Raw genomic sequence first — 23312 nt, 5'->3', positions numbered from 1 at the left:
TGGCTCCTGTCACATTGGCTCCTGTCACAATGGCTCCTGTCACAGTGGCTCCTGTCACACCATGGCTTCTGTCACACCATGGCTCCTGTCACATCATGGCTCCTGTCACACCATGGCTTCTGTCACACCATGGCTTCTGTCACACCATGGCTCCTGTCACAGTGGCTCCTGTCACAGTGGCTCCTGTCACAGTGGCTCCTGTCACAGTGGCTCCTGTCACATAGTGGCTCCTGTCACACCATGGCTCCTGTTACAGTGGCTCATGTCACAGTGGCTCCTGTCACACCATGGCTCCTGTCACACCATGGCTCCTGTCACATCATGGCTCATGTCACACACTGGCTCCTGTCACACAGTGGCTCCTGTCACAGTTGCTCCTGTCACACCATGGCTCCTGTCACAGTGGCTCCTGTCACAGTGTCTCCTGTCACAGTGGCTCCTGTCACAGTGGCTCCTGTCACACCATGGCTCCTGTCACACCATGGCTCCTGTCACACCATGGCTCCTGTCACACAGTGGCTCCTGTCACATCATGGCTCCTGTCACAGTGGCTCCTGTCACACCATGGCTCCTGTCACATCATGGCTCCTGTCACAGTGGCTCCTGTCACACCATGGCTCCTGTCACACCATGGCTCCTGTCACATCATGGCTCCTGTCACACCATGGCTCCTGTCACACCATGGCTCCTGTCACAGTGGCTCCTGTCACATTGGCTCCTGTCACAATGGCTCCTGTCACAGTGGCTCCTGTCACACCATGGCTTCTGTCACACCATGGCTCCTGTCACATCATGGCTCCTGTCACACCATGGCTTCTGTCACACCATGGCTCCTGTCACAGTGGCTCCTGTCACAGTGGCTCCTGTCACAATGGCTCCTGTCACACAGTGCCTCCTGTCACAAAGTGGCTCCTGTCATAGTGGCTCCTGTCACAATGGCTCACGTCACAGTGGTTCCCGTCACACGCCGAAATTCATGACCCCCCCCCCCTCCCCATCCCCCACCCCGACACACCCCACCGTCCACCCAGGGTCCGCCATTGTTTTCCCCAATTCGATTCCATCATCGGCACGGCACGGCGGCCATCTTTCAGCAGAAAACAATCCTGGCAACAAACTTGCCTCTCTCCGCCTGGAGACCGCCGGCACCCCCCTCCCTCTCTCCCTCCCCCCCGTCCCTCCCCCCTCCCTCGATGCTCGAAGCTTGCAGAGCACTGCGAGTATTTGACGCGAGAGTTTGCGCCTCGGCTCGCACCACTGGTACAAGTGTTTGTTGTGCTTTAACACATTTAGTCTTCTTAGTCGTCCGCGCGTTTTCTTTTCTCTATCGGATTTATCAAACGTTTTTTCGAGGGGATATCGGAGCAGTGTGGTACCCGTTGGTCCAGGTTTGTATGGCGTTAGATAACTGGTTTAACCCTTTCATTCCTACGTCAGCTGTGGCCAGGGGGTTAAAATAGCGCCATGGGGAAATGGCCGGCTAAGGAAAAGCTAAGTGTTATGGCCGGGACAGAGAGACAGCTGGTCAGTTTACACGATTGCGTGTAGTTTACTGGATGGGTGTATTTTATTGAATACGTGGTTTTTACTGAAAGCGTGTATGTTACTGAATGCGTATATTTTACTAATATATTATTTTTCTAAATAAGTGTATGTTACTAAATGTGTTTATTTTACGGAATTCGTGTACTTTACTGAATGCGTGAATTTTACTATATGCTTGTATTTTACTGAAGTTGTGTAGTTTGCAGAATTCGTATGTTTCGTTGCGTATGCTGTTAAGGTGATTTATTTGATGTAGTATTTAGCTGATGGTGTATTTTGTTGATGGTATTTAGCTGATGGTGTATTTTGTTGTAGTCATCCTATCGAGCAAGCCCAAATTTTCAGGGTCACTAGTTAAAATGGCTGGTCAATCCACCAAAATTAGTGGCAGAAAGTTCCACCACAGAGCGGTGGCAAACATCCACCACACGGATGGTGAACCCTCCACTACACTGACCACTGAGTGGACATTGCTACGCCACTAACCACTAACTGGACGCCACTAACTGACCAGTAGCTGGACGTCACTACACTGACCACTGAATAGATACTACTACGCCACTAACCAAACTGGACGCCACTAACTGACCACTAGCTGAACGCCACTACATCATCATCATCATACCTTTGTGGCCCCTGGGGAGCAATGGGCTGCAACTACACATCTCCATCGGACTCTGTTTTGGGCTGCTCCCTTTATCTGTGCCCATGTGAGCCCAGCCACTATACAGGCCACTAATTGGATATAATTACGCCACTAACAGCTAGCTGGACGCCACTACGCCACTACACTAACCACTAGTTGGCCACTACTACGCCACTACACTGGTCACTACTACGCCACTACACTGGTCACTACTACGCCACTACACTGACCACTACTACGCTACTACACTGGCCTCTACTACACCACTACACTGGTCACTACTACGCCACTACACTGGCCACTACATTGCCCACTACTACGCCACTACACTGGCTACTACTACGTCACTACACTGACCTCTACTACGCCACTACACTGCCTACAAATCTACCATCACGACGTACTGGCGTGTTGCGCATCTCTGGTCACAAGTATCGACCAGCCGGTATCGATCTCAAGGGATCGATATCTCGGTATCGAATATACCTAGCAGTCTTACCTCCTCTTTGATTGATTTTTCCCCCTTTCTCCCACCCGGCGTGTCAGAGAATCCGTCAGCTTCTCGTGGTTTGAATCTCATCTTTTCTCGTGTTGGTGTGGTTAGTGTAAGGCGTCAGGCCGTCACTGGAGTCAACGGCGTCAGTGACTTAAGTCTTTGGCATCAAGCAATGACTGAAGCCCCTGGCATCAATGACTTAAGTCACAGACGTCAACAACTTGAGTAATTCGTGAATTAAATTTAAAATAGCATCAGTATTGAACGCTTTAGCGACAGTCAATCATCCCACGTGACACGTCACTATTTAATTTCTCAATGCTAGCACGGAAGTCACTTTGTGACACAGGAGAGTAGAGTTTGTGTCACCTGAATTAAACATCATGTGACTGAAATCTCACATTTAGCTACAAATAGGTGACACATCTATGACAGTCATTATATATATATATATATATATATATATATATATATATATATATATATATATATATATATATATATATATATATATATACTTATATATACTCATATATATACATATATATATACTCATATATACTCATATATATACATATATACACACACACACACATACATACATATATATATATATATATATATATATATATATATATATATATATATATATATATATATATATATATATATATATATATATATATATATATATATATATATGTGTGTGTGTGTGTGTGTGTGTGTGTGTGTGTATGTTTTTGTGTGTATGCATAGAGAGAGAGAGAGAAAGAGAGAGAGAACATATACATGTATACGCCTATTAGTATTATTATACAAATACATAAATACATATACCAGGTAGTGTCAATGCGATTGAGCCGCTGTATAGAAATGGTATATACCTGGGGGCTCACCTTACCATGTACACACTGCACGTGTTGTTAGTCAGCTGTGTGAGCAGAAACACGTGCCGGGAAGGGCAATGACAACGTTCAATTTAGTGGTACTCTATATATATATAGAGAGAGAGGGAGAGAGAGAGAGAGAGAGAGGCCTATATATTTAACGTTTTCAGATAAGCAGATGCGCTCTTCTTCATCTTCCCTGTACTCATTACTCAATTACACCCAGGAGCTTATTACTTTATACCCATAAAGCTTACATACTACATTACTTGAGAAGTAAACCTGGTGTATAAATCTTTGATCACCCCCCCCCCCCTTTCCCCACTCTCTCTTCTCCCCCAATGTGTGATAGTCCACTAATGATATTCACATATTTTTTGTATGATTTCACACACTTGATGTAAATGAGATGGATTTATTATTCTCGAAGATTTTTTTACATTCATGTAGAAATTAGATTAGCCGTACCTTGTACGTGGTGCTTCTTTTATCCTTAGTTGTTTTGTGTGTGTGCGTTTGTATGTACGTGTGCGTGTAAGTAGTGTTTATATGTGTTGTTATCTGGTGAATGTGTGTGAGTGGGGGGGGGGGTGTTTGCGTGTTTGTCTGTTTGTGTGGATGTGTAAATGTAAGTGCGAGTGTAAGTGTGTATGTATAGGTGTGTGTGTGTAAGAGTGTGTGTAAGTATATGTGTGTGAGTAGTGTTTGTATGTGTTGTGTGGTGAATGTGTGTGGTCGTGGGTGTTTGTGCGTTTGAGTTTGCGAGTTTGTGTGCATTTGTAAGTACGAGTGTCTGTATGTAAGTGTGTATGTATAAGTGTGTGTGTAATTGTGTGTAAGTGTGTAAGTGTGTGTGTAATTGTGTATGTAAGTATGTGTGTAAGTGTCTGTGTGTGTGTTCGATGTTTTATTTCCTGCACCCAATCGACCCTACTTGTCCTCACCCATCCCACCCCACCCCTATTGCAAACCCTCATTTGATGACGTCATGGGTGCAGAGGTTAATTACTCTGTAAGTATGTGCAAGTGGTGCTTGTCAATAGTCGGCATGGCGGGCTCAGTTCTGGCCTTTGGTTATGCATTGGGAAGGAGGGGTGGGGTGGGGGTGGTGAGCCCACCCACCCGAGAATGGGGAGCTAGGGGTCTGACTTTAATGACTCTGCGGGATTTCGGAGGGTTGAGAAATGTGACGTCACATTTGGTATGTTTTGAAAATAATAGTTTAAAAATATGTTCATGTGGAGTTATATATATATATATATATATATATATATATATATATATATATATATATATATATATATATATATATATATATATATACTAGGAGATGACTGGGCTAGCTGTTTTATGATGTCAGTAAAAAAGGTATCAGCTTATTTTTAATACTACTCCACTGTCAACAAGTTAACGAAGCTCTAACCCTAACCTTTTCCATTGTTACATTTTTTCTGTGACTTTCTTCTGTGACTTTTTCCTGTGACTTTTTTTCTGTGACTTTTTTCCGCTCACTACATCTTTTAGTAGCTTGTTAGTTTTAAACGTAGACTTTCCACTGCCAAACATTTTAAGCTTTGAAATTTTATTTATTTTTTTAATTATTCGTTTTCTACAATTAGTGCATGTGAATATGTAAAATTATTTTTTTTAAATGTTTTGGAAATATTTTAAATTTTTTTTAAAATGTGTTTTTGTTGATAACGGAATTGTTTTCTGACAGGAACACCCGGGGGAGGAATTTCTAACAGCCGGAACTCGGCGAACCCCTGGGTAGCGCGGGATTAACAAAAACTATGTCACGTGACACGGTGCTTGTCCGCTGACTGCACCGACCGACCTCTGACCCCCCACTGCACCTGTGCATGGAGCGTCACTTGCTCGTCGTCTGCTGCCACCGGCTTGGTCCACACCTGGTCGCACCCACACGTCTGCACTAGGGTGACGTCACGCCGCCTACGTCACACGCACGGTTCGTCTGAGTGACGTCGCGACAGGCTCGTTACGGTGACGTCACGCCCATGGAAGGATCGCTAGAGTGACGTCACTCACGGATTTATCTCTTCTGGGGAGAAGGAATTGTTATTTTTTTTTTTAAAATAGCAGCGACCTTGACATTGGCTGCTTTGAAGTTATGGACTAATTGGATATTATCTTCATCTAATTAGGGTAAGTACATTATTTTTAAAAAAAATTGCCTTACGAAATCAGAGTGCTTACGGTTTAGCTCTCGCTACATAGATTTTTATACGACATTGACATTTAAGAGTTGCTACACTACACTGCTACATATTGCTATATACTGTGGCTACACTACACCGCTACACATTGCTATATACAGTGGCTACATTACACTGCTACATATTGCTACATACTGTGGCTACACTACACTGCTACAAAGAGTCGTGATTCGACATCGCTACATCCAGGTGCTACATACCGAAAGTGGGTACTATATCAGCAGACAATATGTTGCTACATTAATAGCTAGACCTACAAACTACGATCCATCTGAAATAAACACAAAATAATAACAAAATTATCACAAAATAAGCACAAAATAAGCACAAAACAAATCCATAAAACATTTTGTTACACTTGTTCACCTGTGATGGGGAACATTGGATTTTTGGATAACAGCCGTTGTTGGTTTTTTCCGTAGTACCAGAGTTTTTTTTACAGGCATCTCCCTTAGTATGGAGGGTAGGGGAGGGGCTGTGCTACGTTGGGCATTGCCCCCCCCCCCCTCCCCCTCCCACCCCCAAACTAAATAGCATTTGTTTAGAGATTTCACTGCGCCGTTTGATGCAAAAAGCCGGCACATCAGTGGGTGATTTTTAATTCACTAATCCAACACAGAACACATTCATTGCTACACAGGGACGTAACGAAGGGGGGGGGGGTGCGGACCGGGTGACATCATTTAGGGGGTGACACCAAGGCAAAAAATAGCAAAATATATAGAGAAAAACTTGAGGGGGGGTGCAAATCGAAAGTTTGAGGGGGGGGTTGCAAATCGAAAACTTGAAAGTTTGTCCCCTGGAAGGGTCGCTACGCCTCAGGGGGGTGCCGCACCAGGTGACACCCGACCTCGCTACGCCACTGTTGCTACCTCAACTATTTCACACATTCATTGCTACATTAACCATTTCACACAGTAATTTCTACCTCAGCTTTTCATAAAATTATTGCTACCTCAACTTTATACACCATTATTGCTAACTCAACCTTTTACACAATAATTGCTACCCTAATTTACCACACAATCATGATTACCTCATATTCCACACAATCATTGCTACCTCAACTTTTCACCATCATTGCTACCTCAACTTTTCACCAACATTGCTACCTTAACTTTTCACCATCATTGCTACCTCAACTTTTCACCATCATTGCTACCTTAACTTTTCACCATCATTGCTACCTTAACTTTTCACCATCATTGCTACCTCAACTTTTCACCAACATTGCTACCTTAACTTTTCACCATCATTGCTACCTCAACTTTTCACCATCATTGCTACCTTAACTTTTCACCATCATTGCTACCTCAACTTTTCATCATCATTGCTACCTTAACTTTTCACCATCATTGCTACCTCAACTTTTCATCATCATTGCTACCTTAACTTTTCACCATCATTGCTACCTCAACTTTTCATCATCATTGCTACCTTAAATTTTCACCATCATTGCTACCTCAACTTTTCATCATCATTGCTACCTTAACTTTTCACCATCATTGCTACCTCAACTTTTCATCATCATTGCTACCTTAACTTTTCACCATCATTGCTACCTTACTTTTGCTGCCTCCAATACCCACACAATCCCTGGAACCAAACTCTCGTGGAATTCAATATTTTTGCAGCATTTTTTTTTAACCTCACCACTTTGAGTCTACGCGACTAGAAGTGGCTGACCTTTCCATAAAGCCACGAGAGGTCAAGGCCGGGGCATCCTTATCTTCAGACATATTTCATCAAAAGAATTTTTTTTTTAAAAACCTAACACCCACTCCCACCGCTAAAAACGGGTAAATTTCACAAAAACGTAAACAAGAACATCTTTCAAAGCAAACTGCATGAATGTCGTTGAAATTTTTTTAAATAAAAAATTAACTCGTTAGCAAACACCAACCACATTCCTCAAAAAATAAAAACGGCTCCACAGCAAAAAAGCGAACCTACCACATGTTATGGTGATAACCACATTCCACGTTAAGACAACAACCACACAGAGACAACAACCACATTACACAGACAACAACCACATTACACGGACAACAACCACATTACACAGACAACAACCACATTACACAGACAACAACCACATTACACAGACAACAACCACATTCCGCATAAAGCCAATAACCACATTCTACATCGAGACAACCACAGTCCAACTAGATACCTACCACTCTTAGCAAAACCCAACTACCACCAAATACCACCACCAACTCATGACATTAAATCAAGGAAAAAACTAGCACCAAAAGGGCAGCAACTCTCGGCTAAATCAAAAGTTAACGAGGGAAAGGGAAAATACCCAAAGGGTGATCGTTGCCATAGTTGCTTTGCACATCCAACCTTAGCTTTTCCCTAAGTCTAGCTTGATCATAGATTCATTCACATCCTTATATTGCACTAACTTATCTAGTTTTGTCATTGTTTCATAGCCATCTTTACACAAACCTAGGTATTAAAATAGGTACTCCCCGCCCTTATATTTCACCAACTTTTCTAGTTTTGTCATTGTTTCTTCTATTTCACCAACTTATCTAGTTTTGTCATTGTTTCATGTCTTTCTTTACTTTACACATGCCTCGGTATTAAATGGCTATATCCCCATTTTTATCACCGCTCCCCCCCCCCCTCTTTCCCCCACCTCCCCGTAGCTAATTACGTCAAGCCTACACTAGCGAAGCAGACAGTATAAAATCATTTCAAGAAGTCAAATCACGCCAGTATTGACAAGGATCTCTGGCACTGGGGTCAGACTTTGGGGTGGGGGAGGGGTTGTATTACACCGTATCACGTGCCTGGGTCAGACTTTGGGGTGGGGGAGGGGTTGTATTACACCGTATCATGTGCCTGGGTCAGACTTTGGGGTGGGGGAGGGGTTGTATTACACCGTATCATGTGCCTGGGTCAGACTTTGGGGTGGGGGAGGGGTTGTATTACACCGTATCATGTGCCTGGGTCAGACTTTGGGGTGGGGGAGGGGTTGTATTACACCGTATCATGTGCCTGGGTCAGACTTTGGGGTGGGGGAGGGGTTGTATTACACCGTATCACGTGCCTGGGTCAGACTTTGGGGTGGGGGAGGGGTTGTATTACACCGTATCATGTGCCTGGGTCAGACTTTGGGGTGGGGGAGGGGTTGTATTACACCGTATCATGTGCCTGGGTCAGACTTTGGGGTGGGGGAGGGGTTGTATTACACCGTATCATGTGCCTGGGTCAGACTTTGGGGTGGGGGAGGGGTTGTATTACACCGTATCACGTGCCTGGGTCAGACTTTGGGGTGGGGGAGGGGTTGTATTACACCGTATCTTGTCCCTTACCCTAGCATTGTTGTGTCTCCTGTAGATTGTGTTGTTCAGTGGTTAATCGTACATAAACACAGCGATTAAACACCCATAAACACAGCGACTAAACGCCCATAAACACCGCGATTAAACACCCATAAACACCGTGACTCAACCAAAAGGTCACTTTAAATCTTAACTTTACCCTAAACTTTGGTGCCACCCCTCACACCTCCCCTGATGCCACCCCTCGCGCGTTCCCTGGTACCACCCCTCACACCTTTTAGTGCCACCCCACCCCTGCCTCCCCTGATGCAACTCCTCACAAGTCGCCTGGTAACGCCCCTCACACCTCTCCAAGTGCCACTCCACCCCCGCCACCCCTGGTACGACCCCCGCCTCCCCTGATCCCACCCCTCACATCACCCCTGCTACCACCCCGGATGTAAACAATGACCTGTATCTCATCTTACCCTACTGAAGAATTTTGTTTCTTTTTAATGTTGTTGTTTCTGATGATTCATCACAGTGAGCATACACCCCCCTCATTCCCCTCCCCACGCACCCCCCCCCCCAATTCCACCCCACTCAACCTATCTATATTAGATTCCTGCAGTCTATAGTACCAGGGGCAGATAGTCGCGGAGATTAAGTTAGGGTGGGGGTGGGGGTGGGGGAATGTACCGAGTATAGGTAGTCTTTAGACTCAGGTCATTGACCTTTGTGTTGTAGGTAGGGCAAAAGTATTTTGGTTTAAGATGGAGGGGGGGGGGGGGTGAGGGTTGAAACGATTGTATCAGATTTCTTTCATTTTACAAGCTGGAGGGGATGGGCGCTTCATTAAAATATTTCAGGAGTTAATTAATAATTAATTATTACATTACACAGACGTGTCAGATTTTAATGTTAAAATCTGATCTTAAGTGTGTCTGTTAAAACAGTGTGTGTGTGTGACTGTGTGTGTGTGTGTGACTGTCTGTCTGTGCGCATGTGTGTGTGTGAGTGTATGTGAATATATGCGTGTATGTGTGTATGTGAGCGTGAGTAATGTAATATTGATCCTAACTTTAGTAGTAGTACGTTTTTTTTCTAGATCCAAAGCTTTTGTGGAAGACATTAGATGTTTCAAAGTAGGCTATAGGGATTTAAAAAAAAATTAAAACCGAAATTACTTCTTTTACAGAAAGTTTATATATTTTTAGAGCGGGATTAGGCAACCCTATATATATATATATATATATATATATATATATATATATATATATATATATATATATTTGTGTGTGTGTGTATATACAGTGGAATAGAAACAAAGCATTGCAATATATTTTATTGAGTGAAGATAGCTGATAAATGAGTTTCGTGAAAGTTTGAGTTTGAAACTTGGACGTTTTTCTAGTTTGGTCTAAAGCTGCAATAAATCTGGCCACATAATTCATGGCTTGCCACCGACGGTAATTAACTTATTTTTTAAATGTTTTTTTTTGCCTGCCCCGTGTGGCAGGAGAACTCGCCCGTGCCAGGGGATGATGACTGGGTAGTGTTGGCCTCTTCTGACATCGTGACGTCACACGGGAGGGGTGGGGTGGGGGGGGGGGGGTCGAAAGTCACTATGGTTAGAGAATACAAAGTGATTGACCATGACATGACACCATTGGTAGTGAAATCATTACACAGCCTGATGTGGTTTCATAAACATCATGTGACGTTACATTGTGTGACAGTGATGACGTCACAAAGGTACACATTTGTAACTGTTCTTTGACCGAGCTTATGTTTTCATAACCGTAACGTAACGTCACCCCCCCCCCCCCAACCGCCCGTGACGTAGCCGCGGTCTTAAACCGCAGGTCGTGACAGCCGAGTGACGTCACGAACTCAGCAGAAGACACGCGCATGACGCGAGTGTAATCGTGAACCAGCTGGCAGTATCGATTCCTCTTTTCAAAAGGAAAACTTCAGGGCGGAAAGAAAAAAAAAGTGGATTTCGCTTCCAAGGTTGTTCGGGCAATGCAAATTGTTCCTGAGGAAAATCAATGAAGTCTATGATGCCAGAACTAGAGACAAGCACGGTTTGAGCAGCCTGCAAGAAGTTCTTGTCACAAAAGTTGTTTCCCTTATAGCACATGTTATAGTGTGTCCTTGCAATACATGCATCGTGTTCTCAAAACTCAACAAACCGTAACTCAAAAGTATACCATTATAAAACAAAAGTATACCTTTATACAGCAAACGTATACTTTTAATCAAAATTATGCCTTTATACAACAAAAGTATACCATTACACAACGAAACAATACCTTTACACATAAAACATTACCCTATATACAACAAACGTATACCTTTATACATAACAAAGGTATACATTTACTCAACAAAAATATACCTTAATACAAAAAGAATATCCTTTATACAACAAACGTATTCCTTTACACACAACAAAAGTATACAATGACACAACAGTCAAATTAATTTCACTAATTACATCCGTGTCACATTAGTGAAACCATTCTAAAATTGTATTTTCACTACACTTAGTTGTCTCATCAATCGTCACGTTATAGAAATATATGGTTTTTAACTATACATCAAACGACACACTAAAACATTAAATTATGACACATTAAACCTTCTGCTCCTCACGACACAATAAACCATGCAATTACGACACACTAGACCATCAAATTAAGACACACTTAACCATGCAATTACGACACAAGAAACCACCAATTTACGACACACTAAACCACCAACTTACGACACACTAACCCAACTATTTACGACACATTAAATCATCAAATTACGACAAAGTAAATCAACAATTTAAGACACATTAAATCATCAAAGTACGACTCAGTAAATCACCAAATTAAGACACACTAAACTACCAAATTACGACACACTAACCAATCAAATTACGACACACTAAACCATCAAATTACGACACACTAAACCACCAAATTACGACACATTAAACCATCAAATTACGACACACTAAACCACCAAATTACGACACACTAAACCACCAAATTACGACACATTAAACCATCAAATTACGACACACTAAATCATCAAAACACGACACACTTCTCATCCAAGTTACGACACACTAAACCACCAATTTACGACACACTACATCACTTCATCTCAAGCCGCTAAAGCCTGTCTCTAAATTTCACCGAGCCGTTTGCCGGCATCGACCGGCAACTTGCCGGCATCGACCGGCAACTTGCCCTAGCGCCATATTTAGCAACCCGCCTCTCCCCTGAACGACACAAGACCGTCTTAGCCTTCTCTCGGCTTTCATTTTAAAATTAGATCAGCCTCGTGACGTAGTAACCAGGGGACGTAATCGTGTTACATCGAACCGGGAGGAGTTACGTATGTGTTTAGAGAAGCGTTGCTTTGTAGGGTGCTTCTGATGGGGTGAGATTGTTGGGGTTTTTTTTTTCATTTTTTGGTGACGATACAGGTTTAATAAAAATCATGAGAGGAGGAAGATTATGCTTTTTTCAGCCCCCCCCCCCCCCGCTCTATGGGGTCGTCCATAAATGAAGTCACACTGGTAGGGGAGGGGCGTCCGTAATTTTGTGACGGTGTGTTATGAGGGGGGGGGGGGGTTCAGATAGTGCGACGTTACACTTCTGAATTATAAAAAAGTAGTTAGAAAACTAATTTTAGACGTTATTTCGCGTTTTAGAAAACTGTTTTAATAAATTGTAATAGGAATTGATTTAAATACTCTATGTCGACAGAGTTCTAACAAGATTTTGGAAAAATAACGATGTTTTATGAAAAATTCAACTGCTATTTTGAGGGGGGGGGGGTTGTAGGCGGAGTTGTGACGTCATTTTGGGAGTTGGTCTGGATTTTTGTGACGCTCTGTGACGGAGGGGAGGTGGGGGGAATGTAAAAATCGTTCCAAAAAAGCGTGACGTCATTTATGGATGACCCCTATCCTGTTTGTGTTAACGTTAATGATTGGTGTGTGTGTGTGTGTGCTAATCACTTGCATGTGTGTGATAATGATTTGTGTGTTGCTTGTGGTAACATGATATATTGTACACCTGTCTTGTCACCTGTGACATGTGTCTTATAAGAGGTGACACAGGTCGGTTGTGTGACAGTGATTGTGACAGCAGGTGTAACATTATGACCTTTGAAGTGACAGTAGTTGTGTTAATATGACAAGGAATGCTTGACATCAGGGTGAGGTGTGGTTGAATGGTAGCGCGCTAGACTGCTAACCTGAAAGTCTCGAGTTCGAAACCCGGGTGGGAACTTTTTGGAGTCTACCCAGCTCTAATTGGTGCCTGACACATTAGGACAACAAAGACGACTTCTCCTAGTAATGTGACAGTGTGACGCTAGGCGTGACAGGTGTGACAATCTGCCTTTCTCGTATTTCATATAAGATGTACACATATAATTCATTAGTATATAGAAAAGGCTGAACAAAGTATTAGGAATATTCCAAAGAAATCAAAGGGAAGTAACTGCTGGTTAAGGCAATAAGGGGGACAATCAGTTGCCTTTTGTTACGGTACATATTTGTATGGAGTGGCTATTTCTGTGTGGCTACATAGCTTCAAGTTGGCTATTTCTGTTGTGGTATTATTGTTACAAACTGGCGTATTTGCTTCACATTGGCTTTTTAGACTGGCTATTTAGACTGGCTATTTCTGTTGTGGTATCTTTGCTTCACATAGGCTATTTAGACTGGCTATTTAGACTGGCTATTTCTGTTGTGGTATCTTTGCTTCACATAGGCTATTTCCAGCTCAATTCCCGGAAAACTTTCACCCCATATTGTTTAGCCGGAGACAGAAACGATTCTGTTGATCTATAAATAGACATCCGGGGTCGGTAACGATGAGGGTGGGAGTCATGTTTTGGGTAGGGTTGGGTAGAGGGTGGATGTTGTATTTAGGGTTGGTGTGGGTATATATGGGGGTCGTGTTTTGGCTAAGGGGTGGGTAGAGGGTGGGGGGCGGGTTTTGGTAGGGATGGGTATATATGAGGGTGGGGGTTGTGTTTTTGGGTAAGGATGGGTAGAGGTGGGGGGCCGGGTTTGGGTAGGGGTGGATAGGTTTGGGTATATATCAGGGTGGGGTTGTGTTTTGGGCAGGGGTGGGTATAGGGTAGTGGCCGGGTTTATGTAGGGGGGTATACATAAGGGTGTGGGTCGTGTGTTGGACAGGGGTGGGGTGGGTATTATTGTAAATGGAAGCGTAAGTTCCACGTGCGTGACATGAAGATGTTGGGCGATGGTTTGGGGGCGTGTGACCAAGTTCGCTGATGAAGACGTGTGGGCGAAACAAATTAGACGTGACGTTGTCCGGGCGGTGGGGTGGGGAGGGGGGGGCTAGATGACAAGACTAGAATAGTCGTAGCAGAGCAGAGGTGTACATTTTAGGGACCACGACAACTAAAATCACACCGTCCATATTGGAACCCACCGCCAACATTTAGAGCCCAATAACACCAATACTGAAATAATGATGGTGTCCCTTTTGTTTAGTTCGAAAAAAGTGACGTTATATCTCTACATTGCTGAGTGCTTGATTATATATATATACAACGGACACTAAGACTTACCTGTAACTTTTAGATCAACAAAACACGGCCCTGCCACAATGACTTACTTGTAATTTACCTGTAACTTTACTTGTAAATTTACCTGTAATTTCTAGAACAACAAAACACGCCCAGACCTCAAGACTTAACTATAACTCTGTAAATTTACCTGTAAGTTCTAGAACAAGACTTACCTGTAAATATACCTGTAAATTTACCTGTAAATTTACCGGTAACTTTTAGAACAAAACACAGATGACTTACCTGTAATTTTACCTGTAACTTTACTTGTAAATTTACCTGTAATTTCTAGAACAACAAAACGCGCCCAACCCCAAGACTTAAGTATAACTTTACCTGTAAATTTACCTGTAAGTTCTAGAACAAGGTCCTGCCCCCAAGATTTACCTGGAACTTTACTTGTAATTTTACCTGTAGCATCTAGAACATGCCTCTAGAGTTGCCTTACCTTGCAGGTCAGACTCGAGGTAAGTCTGCGATATTCACCCATCCTTTTCCTCGGCTTAGCTGGATTAGAGGAAAGATTCGTTAATCTCTTAACGCTTGCTGGTAATCGTAAAGGTTTTTCATTTCTTATAAGTTGCTGGACGTCATTTTATTCATGTTGGGAGACTTCCTGTTTATAATGTTGACGTGACGTACTCGTTTTAATAACGTTGTTAGACTATATTGTTAGACTATATTGAATAATGTTTATATACATTTCTTGCATAAAGTTCTATTTTGAGGTCATTCTTACGCTAGGCGGAGATTGTTTTAACTGTCTCCCCACCCCCCCCCCCACTCTCCACAGTTTTAATACAATGAGAATAATATAAATATATAGATATGTATATGTTTATATATATATATATATAAATATATAAATATATAAATATATAAATATATAAATATATATACATATATATATATATATATATATATATATATATATATATATATATATATATATATATATATATATATATATATATGTATATTATATACACTTATCAAACATTACTACCAAACCAGCAATTATAGAAACATACATTTTTAGTTTCGTCATGTAAGCAGTAAATGTTAAATCCTGCTAGCTCTACTTACCTTAACCCTTGCCACCCCCCCCCAACCCCCATTTAATTTCCAACCTGAAATTTCGAAGGTAAAATAAATGGCATCAGTCTGGGGTCGGTGGCAGGAAGCGGTGAGTCATGATTCACGTGTGAATGGAAGAGTTCTCTGCTCCTGCTTGAGCTTTGGTGTTTTAATGATGTTGGTGTTGTCTTTGAAAATATTAGCGAACATGCTGTTTTGATGGATCCATTAAGAGAAATATTTCTCGGAGAATGGGGTGGGAGGAAGGTGTGAGTGGAGGGTGTGTAGAAGGTTACAGGTTGCTGGTCGTTAGTGGGTTAAGGTAGGAGCTGGTTCGTGAAGGGTTAAAGGAAGGTTTCGTAATCGTTTTGTTGGGATTGTGGTTATTGTCTACATGTTAGAGAGACAGAGAGAGACATATAGAGATAGAGAGACAGAGAGAGGTATGTAGAGATAGAGAGATATACAGAGATAAAGAGAGACATATAGAGATAAAAATACAGAGATAGAGAGAGGTATAGAGATATAGAGAGACAAAGAGAGACATATAGATAGATTCAGAGAGATAGAGATAGAGAGATAAAGAGATACAGATATAGAGATACAGAAAGACAAAGAGACCAAGATATAGAGATATAGAGAGACAAAGACACAGAGATAAAGAGAGAGAGAGATATATATAGTTATAGAGATACATATATAAAGAGAGACAGAGATATATAGAGACACAGAGACAGATAAAGAGAGACATTGATATAGAGATAGAGATACATATATAAAGAGAGACATCGAGATACAAATAGACAAAGAGACCAATATATAGAGATACAGGGAGACGAAAACACAGATAAAGAGAGACGGATATACAGCTCTTAAAGATGTTTTGAGAAAACTAACGGCAGAGTTCTAGAATTTTCTTCAGAGAGGTGTTCATAGAGGGAGTTTTTGTATATGGAAGAGAGGCAACAATGCAAGGATTTTTAAGATCGCAACAGGAAAGAGAAAATGACTCTGATTTCTATGATATACGGAAGATAGGATACTGGGATTTCCGAATATACGGAATATTGGGTCGTGGGGTTTTAGGATATACAGATGATCATCTCTAAGCGTACAGTAGCTCACGGGGCATGGCAAGTGATCGCCATTTCAATCAAACCTCTAGCTCTGTTGGAATGTTAGGTCTCTGTACTTCAACACTTTCTCCATTGATCTTCTCCATCTTTCTTCTGGTCGCGTTTTTTCCCCCTTGTCCTGTGGTGTCCATCTGACAGTTTCCCCTAGCCCTGTGATGTCCGTCTGACAGTTTTCTCTAGCCCTGTGGTGTCCATCTGACATTTTTCTCTAGCCCTGTCATGTCCATCAGACAGCAGTCCTTGCCAAAGTAACTGCTCTCATCCCTAGCACATGGCCCAACCATCTCCATCTTCTGGGTCTGATAACTGCCGTTAATGGTTGAACGAGTGTTCTTCTTTTTAAACTCCTTGTTTGGAATGAGGCTTTGGCCTGAGGATTCTCAATATTTGTTGTAACATTTGCTCCGAGAAGCTTCTAGTTGCATCCCAATCCCATTTGTGTTTTTCCAACATTCCAAGTCAAACAAGAGAACACTAAGCACATAGCATTAAAATATGCGTAGTTTGGTAGTAAAGCTAATCTTTCCTGAGTTTCGTATGTTCTTTAGCATCCATTGGGATTGGTTGGCTCTCCCTAGTCTATTTTTATCTCTTTAAAGCAATCAGTGTCATATACAGAAAATTGGATACTGGGATTTTAGGATACACATCAGATTACTGGGATTTTAGGATATACAGAAGATTTGGAGTTTACATGGATTTTAGGATATACAGAAGATTTGGAGTTTACATGGATTTTAGGATATACAGAAGATACGGTACTGGGATTTTAGAATATACAGAATATAGGATACTGAGATTTTAGGATATACAACAGATTTGGAGTGTATTGGGATTTTAGGGTATACAGAAGATAAGGTACTGAGATTTTTAGGATATACAGAAGATAGGATACTGGGATATACAGAAGATAGGATACTGGGATATTTAAAAGATAGGACACTGGGATTTACAGAAGATAGGCATCGATTCACACTCTCTTGAAATATCCAATCAAGAACGGAAAAGCTTTTGTATCCTAGTTGTCCCCCTTGCTGAGTCCTCGCCCTTGATCTGATAGAAAGCAAGGCGCCCCGTGGCCCCCAAACGTCTGCGATCACTCCACACCACCCCAGCTCCCAGGGCTCCAGGAGCTTCCGCGCATGCGCCCAAAGAACGCTAAGTGGAGATAGCAGCGAGATGGAGGCTCCCATGAGCAAACTGTGTGTTTTCCATTCTATTTCTATCGCGGGAATTTTTTTTATCAATCAGAGGAGCAGATGTTATCACATCCGGGGACCGTCTTATCCGACAAGGGCGGTAATCAGATTTTAACATATCTATTTATAGAAATTCGGCCGTACTTCTCAAAGGATATAAGATGACGCTAACTACGATATGCATTAGCTGGTTAAGGTTAGGGTGCATTAAACCGTCCATTACGCCATTATTTTCCAATCCTGTTGAGGCTATGATGGTTTATATGTTTAAAGAAAAGGGGCTTGTTTTCTAGTGGTCACCTTTTTTTTCTATTTCCGCAACAATGAAAGAAAAATTGCTATATAAGACTAGTTTTGTTTTAAGCTTGTGGGTCACTTTGTGTAATTAAATGATGATTCAAGGGATTTTTTTTCATAGGCGTGGTGAGTTGAGGGGGTTTGGGCTTTTAAGTAGAGCTGAAATAAATTTAGGATTAAAGAAAAATAAGATTTTAAAAATTCTAAGGAACCGGAATGGTATGCTGATTACAATGAGACACACCAAATCAAACCTATGTTCTATATCTATAGCAGTCCTCCCACAATTTTTATTTTATTTTAATTTATTTCAAACATTTAAAATAGTAATAATAATTTATTTGGTAGTTTTACACAACTTCAAAGACTTGGAAAGTCAAAAGTATATATAGTTATTAAATGGAGAGAGTAAAATGGCATAAGAACTAGACTAAAATAGGGTGTGCAACTCGGTTTCTTTTGACTGCTTAGTTTACTGTGCTCCATCCTCAGTTGCGAAGTCAAAAGTTCACATTGTAGCCACTCATGGACAGAAACAAAAAAAAAACGACTGTAGGAAAAGGGTCTCTGTAATACTCATACTGATCTATTGTACGTTTCTCTTACTAAGTGTATAATAAAATAATTTTGAAGACAAAACAAAAAATGTGGGTCAGTTTGTGTGAATTTTTGAGTGGGTTTGGGAATATGTTTGTGGTAGTTTTGGGTTTGGGTTGTGATCAGGTTTTATATCTCAGCTTTGACCCATATCTTCTTCTTCTTCGTTCTTAATATTTTTTAGTGTTGAAGGGATCGAGCCTTATCTGCCAGTGGGTTTGAACTAGAGACTTTCTCGAATTTATCAACCATGAGCTTTTGCCTACGCGACCACGCCTCCATCACAATTAAAGATACGTGTCAACTGGTTATGCCATTGACCCCTAATTTCAGCCTGCTTTTCTTTTTGGATTTGCTTCCATAGCCTTTGTCCAACCAAGAAAAAACTAGATATCTACAAGGTAGCAGTTGTTTGATTTTGGAGTTGTCACTCCTAGAAGGAGTGGCTGTCCCCAGTTAACGAGCCTCATCTGCCTTAAGGTTCGAACTCGTACCTTTTTCGTTTTAACAACCATGAGCTTTACCAACTCGACCACGCCGACCCATATGTTTGGGTAGATTTCTTTGAAATATAATATATAATTCCATGTCAAAGCAATGATGTTAAATGTTAACATATTACATATAAATTAGGGATGTCCCATTCAGCGATGAAAAAATGCATTAAAATACGGAAATAAAACAAAACAAAAGTTTAATTTCTTAGAATTTCTAGCAAATAGAGTTGGTTGATACAATTTGTAAAATAAATGTCTAGCACCTAGGTTTGTAATATTAGCACCAAGGTTTGTAATATTAGCACCTAGGTTTGTAATATTGGCACCTAGGTTTGTAATTTTAGCACCTAGGTTTGTAATATTAGCACCTAGGTTTGTAATATTAGCACTTAGATTTGTCATATTAGCACCTAGGTTTGTAATATTAGCACCTAGATTTGTAATATTAGCACCAAGGTTTGTAATATTAGCACCTAGGTTTGTAATATTAGCACCTAGATTTGTAATATTAGCACCAAGGTTTGTAATATTAGCACCTAAATATTAGCACCTAGGTTTGTAATATTAGCACCTAGATTTGTAATATTAGCACCAAGGTTTGTAATATTAGCACCTAAATATTAGCACCTAGGTAATGTCAGTACCTAGGATTGTAAGACAAAAAAGCGTGTAATCTTCTGTTAACATCGATTCTAAGAGAATCGGCGTTATTTGATGGATTATTAGACAGGAAATGTCATAATCGAATACTTTAACATGGGGCACCTTTTGACAAAAAGAAAGTACATGAAAATATTTAGTCTTAGTGATGTAATTTTTTAAAATTGTAATTACTGAATTACCGTAGTACTCCAAATAAATACTGAAACAACTGCCTGATCATAACTCTCATACACTACCCCGTTCTTTGTGACTCCAGCTCTGCCGACTCTGACTCCATTTTTATCGACCACCCAGGCCCCCATCGATGGGTCATTAGATGACAGATGAATCTCACGCCAAAACTAATCTCATGTTCAATGATGACGCGAGTGACGCCCCGTCAAAGTTTTTTTTTTTTTACATTATCGAAACCGTGTACTGGGTGGTTGGGAAAGGGAAGTAATCGATAACTCCGACTTTGTATCTTGATGGATTGTGCCCATCACGTGACCGCCACGTCTCTTTCTGACCGGGTTGAAAGGTCAGGGGGTCGGGAGAAATTGCAGGTTATCAATCAGCCTACGGGAGTGCCCGGGTACCGGGCTGAGCGAAGCCCTCTAATGGAATTCCTATAGTTGGTGCCGGGTTGGGGTTCGGGGTTCGGGGTTTGGGTCTGGCCTCGGGGTGATCCGGTCTGTTGGCTGCCGAAGACGTTCGGTCGAAACAGTTTCGATGTAGATCACGTTAAGACGAATGTACTTGACCTTGAGTTTACTTGACCTTGAGTTTACTTGACCGTGAAACTAGCCCGCTCTTCGGAGAGACGAAACTAATTGACCTCGATTCGAATATATTCGTCTTTTTTCTGACCTCAATGCGAATATATTCATCCTTGTTACGAATCTTTTTGACCTCGATACGAATGTATTCGTCATTGTTACGAATCTTTTTGACCTCGATACGAATGTATTCGTCCTTGTTACGAATCTTTTTGACCTCGATACGAATGTATTCGTCCTTGTTACGAGTCTTTTTGACCTCGATACGATTGTATTCGTCCTTGTTACGAATCTTTTTGACCTCGATACGATTGTATTCGTCCTTGTTACGAATCTTTTTGACCTCGATACGAATGTATTCGTCATTGTTACGAGTCTTTTTGACCTCGATACGATTGTATTCGTCCTTGTTACGAATCTCTTTGACCTCGATACGAATGTATTCGTCCTTGTTACGAATATTTTTTACCTCAATACTAATGTATTCGTCCTTGTTACGAATCTTTTTTACCTCAATACGAATGTATTCGTCATTGTTACGAGTCTTTTTGACCTCGATACGATTGTATTCGTCCTTGTTACGAATCTCTTTGACCTCGATACGAATGTATTCGTCCTTGTTACGAATATTTTTTACCTCAATACTAATGTATTCGTCCTTGTTACGAATCTTTTTTACCTCAATACGAATGTATTCGTCCTTGTTACGAATCTTTTTTACCTCAATACGAATGTATTCGTCCTTGTTTTGAATTATGTTGACCTTGACGCGAATAGGCTCGTCCAGCGCGCGAAATGGTTCGTCCTGATAACGAGGAAGCCTCTCTTTGTTACGAACCTTCGAGGACCCAAAACATTTTAATACAATTTACAAGTGTAATTTTCAAAAAAAAAAAAAATCAAACTCTAGTACACACTTTCTGATGACGTCAACCGCATCTTTAACTCCACCCCCACTCTACGCCACCTACTCAGCCACTAACGAACCGGAATCATTATGGTGACTGCGCATGACCGGACGGTGGCTGAAGAATGCTACAGGAAGTTCTATTTGTCTACAGAATTTAAGGTCAATTTCCCCCCCCCCCTCCACCCTCTCGCATCTTAACTTTACTCACCTCCAGAAAATGTGCGCAGTAATTGAGTGCTTAGTGTGTGCGTACAAACTAATTTCTGGCACGTGTGGTCTTCTCTTGATTCTCGTGTTCCGGCCCTACCCAAATAGCCTGTTTTAACTATTGAGACAGCCTAGACCAACAGTAAAACAGCCTAGACTTAGACCAACAGTAAAACAGCCTAGACCAACAGTAAAACAGCCTAGACCAACAGTAAAACAGCCTAGACCAACAGTAAAACAGCCTAGACCAACAGTAAAACAGCCTAGACCAACAGTAAAACAGCCTAGACCAACAGTAAAACAGCTTAGACCAACAGTAAAACAGCCTTTAAAATTGTAACCAAACAGCTAGCATAATCATAAGCTCTGTTTGGCAGAGCTCTTTGGCTGTTTAGTAAAACCGGCTATATAGCTAAGCTGTTAGGTTGTTTCGTAAAGTGGTTTGGCTGTTTGTAAAGCTGTTTGGCTATTTAGCAAACTACTTGGCTGTTGGTTGATTAGTGAAACAATTTGGCTGCTTAGTAAAGATTATTAGTAAAGTTGTTTGGCTGTTTAGTAAAGCTGTTTGGTTGTTTAGTAAAGCTGTTTGACTATTTAGTAAAGATGTTTGACTGTTTAGAAAAGCTGTTAGGCTGTTTAGTAAAGCTGTTTGACTGTTTGGTAAAGCTGTTTAGTAAAGCTGTTTGGCTGTATCGTGACAATGTTTCTAGGGGCTATCACATTATCTGTTGTGACTCTTTCTGTCTCTGTTATCTCTCTCTCTGTATCAGATCTTTCTTATTGTTTTTGCTTCTCTCTCTCGATCTGAATGTCTTTGGTATATCTGTATGTCTCTCTTTGATGGCTCTTTCTGATTCTCTCTTTGATGGCTCTTTCTGATTCTCTCTTTGATGGCTCTTTCTGATTCTCTCTTTGATGGCTCTTTCTGATTCTCTCTTTGATGGCTCTTTCTGATTCTCCCTTGATGGCTCTTTCTGATTCTCTCTTTGATGGCTCATTCTCTCTTGATGGCTCATTCTGAGCCTGACCTGGCTCTGTATGACCCTAACACTATTCCTCCTGGCTCCTTGCGAGCCTAGCATTGTTCTACCGGCTCCTACAGATCTATGAAAACCGGCCCGGAAGACCGTCAGACACGTTGATCAAATGAATGGACCCCCGACGCCGGCCTAAAGAAAAGCGGCCCCTGTCGTCGGACTCTAATATCGAGCCTGGGTAAGCGAGAGAAGTTGATTATCTTCCCTTGGCTGGTCGTGAATGATGCGACAG

General features: G+C 41.5%; 1 protein-coding gene and 1 long non-coding RNA gene across 2 annotated transcripts; one reads left to right on the top strand and one right to left on the bottom strand.

Annotated features, from left to right (window-relative positions):
- The first annotated feature begins 1250 nt into the window (after positions 1–1250).
- Positions 1251–5661, top strand: LOC131955530 (uncharacterized). The gene is made up of 2 exons (XR_009388867.1): positions 1251–1388; positions 5295–5661. It is a non-coding gene; the product is annotated as an uncharacterized LOC131955530 (long non-coding RNA).
- An 11430-nt stretch (positions 5662–17091) lies between these two features.
- On the bottom strand, positions 17092–21922 carry LOC131955528 (uncharacterized protein PF3D7_1120000-like). Its single transcript, XM_059319686.1, has 3 exons — positions 21914–21922; positions 21018–21764; positions 17092–17262 (listed from the first exon to the last, which is right to left on the bottom strand). Exons 1-3 carry the CDS (start codon positions 21920–21922, stop codon positions 17092–17094), a joined length of 927 nt encoding a protein of 308 aa, XP_059175669.1.
- Positions 21923–23312: the final 1390 nt, after the last annotated feature.

Source organism: Physella acuta, unplaced genomic scaffold (assembly GCF_028476545.2).
Source record: "Physella acuta isolate Inbredline_101_S28 unplaced genomic scaffold, ASM2847654v3 ptg001074l, whole genome shotgun sequence".
NCBI lineage: Eukaryota > Metazoa > Mollusca > Gastropoda > Physidae > Physella > Physella acuta.
This window is presented reverse-complemented; position numbering and strand designations above follow the sequence as displayed.

Bases quoted from the DNA above. Each gene is read 5' to 3' on its own strand.
- LOC131955528 (XM_059319686.1), bottom strand. The intron at 17,263-21,017 runs GTCAGAAAAAAG...ATTCCAAACAAG, and splicing joins ATGAATATATTCGCATTGAG to GAGTTTAAAAAGAAGAACAC.